This window comes from Sinocyclocheilus anshuiensis, unplaced genomic scaffold (assembly GCF_001515605.1).
Source record: "Sinocyclocheilus anshuiensis isolate Anshui unplaced genomic scaffold, SAMN03320099.WGS_v1.1 scaffold743, whole genome shotgun sequence".
Classification (NCBI taxonomy): Eukaryota; Metazoa; Chordata; class Actinopteri; order Cypriniformes; family Cyprinidae; genus Sinocyclocheilus; species Sinocyclocheilus anshuiensis.
Genome location: NW_015552601.1, coordinates 271024 through 273977, shown reverse-complemented (window position 1 = coordinate 273977; position 2954 = coordinate 271024). Strand labels below are relative to the sequence as shown.

At 33.5% G+C, this 2954-nt stretch overlaps 1 protein-coding gene across 1 annotated transcript in view; it reads left to right on the top strand.

Moving 5' to 3' along the window:
* The window catches only part of LOC107665758 (ras-specific guanine nucleotide-releasing factor 2-like), a 37420-nt gene that overhangs the window by 29733 nt on the left and 4733 nt on the right, over positions 1 to 2954 (top strand). The window contains exons 22-23 of the mRNA XM_016456770.1: positions 1016 to 1213; positions 2897 to 2954. Coding sequence (XP_016312256.1) covers positions 1016 to 1213; positions 2897 to 2954 — 256 coding nt within the window. The remainder of the gene's footprint in view (positions 1 to 1015; positions 1214 to 2896) is intronic.

Genomic DNA, 2954 nt, shown 5'->3' with positions numbered 1-2954 from the left:
AATAATTTTGACCCATACAATGTATTTTTGGCTATTGCTACAAATATACCCCAGCGACTTAAGACTGCTTTTGTGCTCCAGGGTCACAAATAATAATAATAATGTTTCATTTGTTAGCATTAGTTAACAACACTAGTAAACAAGCAATGAACAAAGCATTTGTTAATGTTAATTTAAACATTTACTAACATTTTTTAAATATTTTTTAACAAACAATGTAGAATTGTACTTTTATTAACTAACATTATTAAAGATTAATGATTGCTGTAATAAATATATATATTGCTCATTGTTAGTTCATGTTAGCCAATGCATTAACTAATGTTAATGATTTGGACCTTGTTGTAAAATGTTATTTAATATTTTTTTTATTTTAAATTAATAACCAAATATATTGTATTTACAAGAGTACATATAACCAAACATGTCAGGGGTAGATCTACATGTAAATATATACATACACATATACGTAATAAAAAAAAAAAAAAAAACATATTAAATAACATTAAAAAGCTGCAAAGTTCTTACTGCTTTCAAGTTTTTACTTTTGGATATTTTTCAAATATATTTCAACATCAGTTTTAAATTGTTCAAGATTGACATTTTTTCATTCCAATGATCTTTATGAATATAATAACAAGCGATTATAACAATTAAATCAAATAAAAATACAATCTTGACATCACCAAAAATGTAAAAAACTTTTTAGCACAACATTTTTAGCTTCTACAAAACAACAATCCTAGCTTTTCTTTTTAAATCTGTGCACTCCCAAAATAAATGGTTAATAGTCTCAAGGGTATTTTTACGGAAAACACAGGCCTTATTGTAGAATGTTACAGTAAAATTAATAGTTAGATATCATATAATTAATAGTTAGCCTTTTAGAAACTGCAGCACTTTATCACATTTTTTAAACTGAAAAAGACAACATTAAATTGTTTTCTTTTGTAACTGTAAATCCCTAATGTGATGTGAGTGAGTCAGTGTAACTTCTTAATCTTTTTCTGAACAGATGAGTAATCTGGTAGCGTCTCAGATCATGGCTCCTGCAGACGTGAGCTCCAGAGCCGCATCCATTGAGAAGTGGCTAGCCGTGGCTGATATATGTCGCTGTCTCAACAACTACAACGGCGTGTTAGAGATCACATCCGCACTGAACCGCAGCGCCATCTACAGGCTAAAGAAAACGTGGGCCAAGGTTTGCAAACAGGTGAGTCAAAATTCCATAGGATTGTAAAATAGGGTGGCCATACGCCCTTCTAATTTGCTAAAATGTCTGGGTTTTGGCTTTGTTTTCCTACTGACATGCTCTCTACAGTCCTCATACATTATATGTATGTCTATTTGCTTTGCTTTGATTGTTCTGTAGATTCCGCCTCCTCGCGCACCACGATTGGTCGATTATGTACAATGCCTGCATGCTATTGGTCAAACTAGGGATGCATGATAATAGTTAAATGGTTAATTATGATTATTTTGCTCAGAAATATAATCATGAATATTGTCATTTTTACCTTTCATTAGAATTATTGCACTTTCACATAAGCACAAATCAAAAAAATGATCAACTCGCATGGTTTGCTCGCAGATTTAGTCACATCAAACTTTGATGTGTATTACATTTTATTTGAGCTGAATATCTCAGTAGAGATTGCTTAACTCTCTGTGATTTTATACTTAGTGGCGTATTTACTCAGCAGCTGTAACCCTCCATGTGTGCCCTATCTGGGCATGTACCTGACGGATTTGGCGTTTATCGAGGAGGGAACGCCCAACTTCACAGAGGAGGGTCTCGTCAACTTCTCTAAAATGAGGATGGTATTTAAACAGTTCTTCAGCTTGTGGTGTTTGTAGGACGTCAAATCTCAGGATTTCAAAAGACATCAGTGAACCTGTCTTCAAATGTCTGTTTGTTGTTTTTCACAGATCTCACACATAATACGAGAGATCCGACAGTTTCAGCAGGCGCCCTACAGGATTGATCTGCAACCCAAGGTACCATCTGAATGTACAGTGATATTATGGAACAAGTAGATAAAGAATTGCTTTAGGCGAAGTGCACACTTCAAGACAGAAGCTCATTGCTCATGCACAACTTTTAACCCTGTAAAACCTGACATGTGAAATAATTGTTATTTTTTGGACTTGAATTTTATTCAGAGACACAAACTTAGTAAAATATGCAGTTTGGTGCAGATGCTGATTATTTATATGACATTATATGTATGTCTATTTGCTTTGCTTTGATTGTTCTGTAGATTCCGCCTCCTCGCGCACCACGATTGGTCGATTATGTACAATGCCTGCATGCTATTGGTCAAACTAGGGATGCATGATAATAGTTAAATGGTTAATTATGATTATTTTGCTCAGAAATATAATCATGAATATTGTCATTTTTACCTTTCATTAGAATTATTGCACTTTCACATAAGCACAAATCAAAAAAATGATCAACTCGCATGGTTTGCTCGCAGATTTAGTCACATCAAACTTTGATGTGTATTACATTTTATTTGAGCTGAATATCTCAGTAGAGATTGCTTAACTCTAACTTATATGTTTGCTGGTGTTTTCAGATCATCAGCGCTTTTTATTTCATAATGTAGAGAGAGCGAGTGCGCATGGTTGCCAGATTGGGAAGATGAAGTAAACTGCTAGACAAAAAATTTATCGATTTATGAAAAACAATTGGGGGATTTATACTCTTGAAATCTGGCAACCGCAGCCATGAATGATTAAAATATGATTAATTATGCAGGCCTTCAATCATTAAAAATCCCCCGAACATATACAAGAAAAAGAGAATTTATGGTCACCCTATGTAAACAAACAGTTTTTGTGATTTTTGTTTATTTTTATTTTAACCATGTGGGATTTTGTTAATTATCAGACCAAGGCACTTATGGACAGATTGCAGAAGATAGTTTCATCTGAAGGGAGGTTTAAGA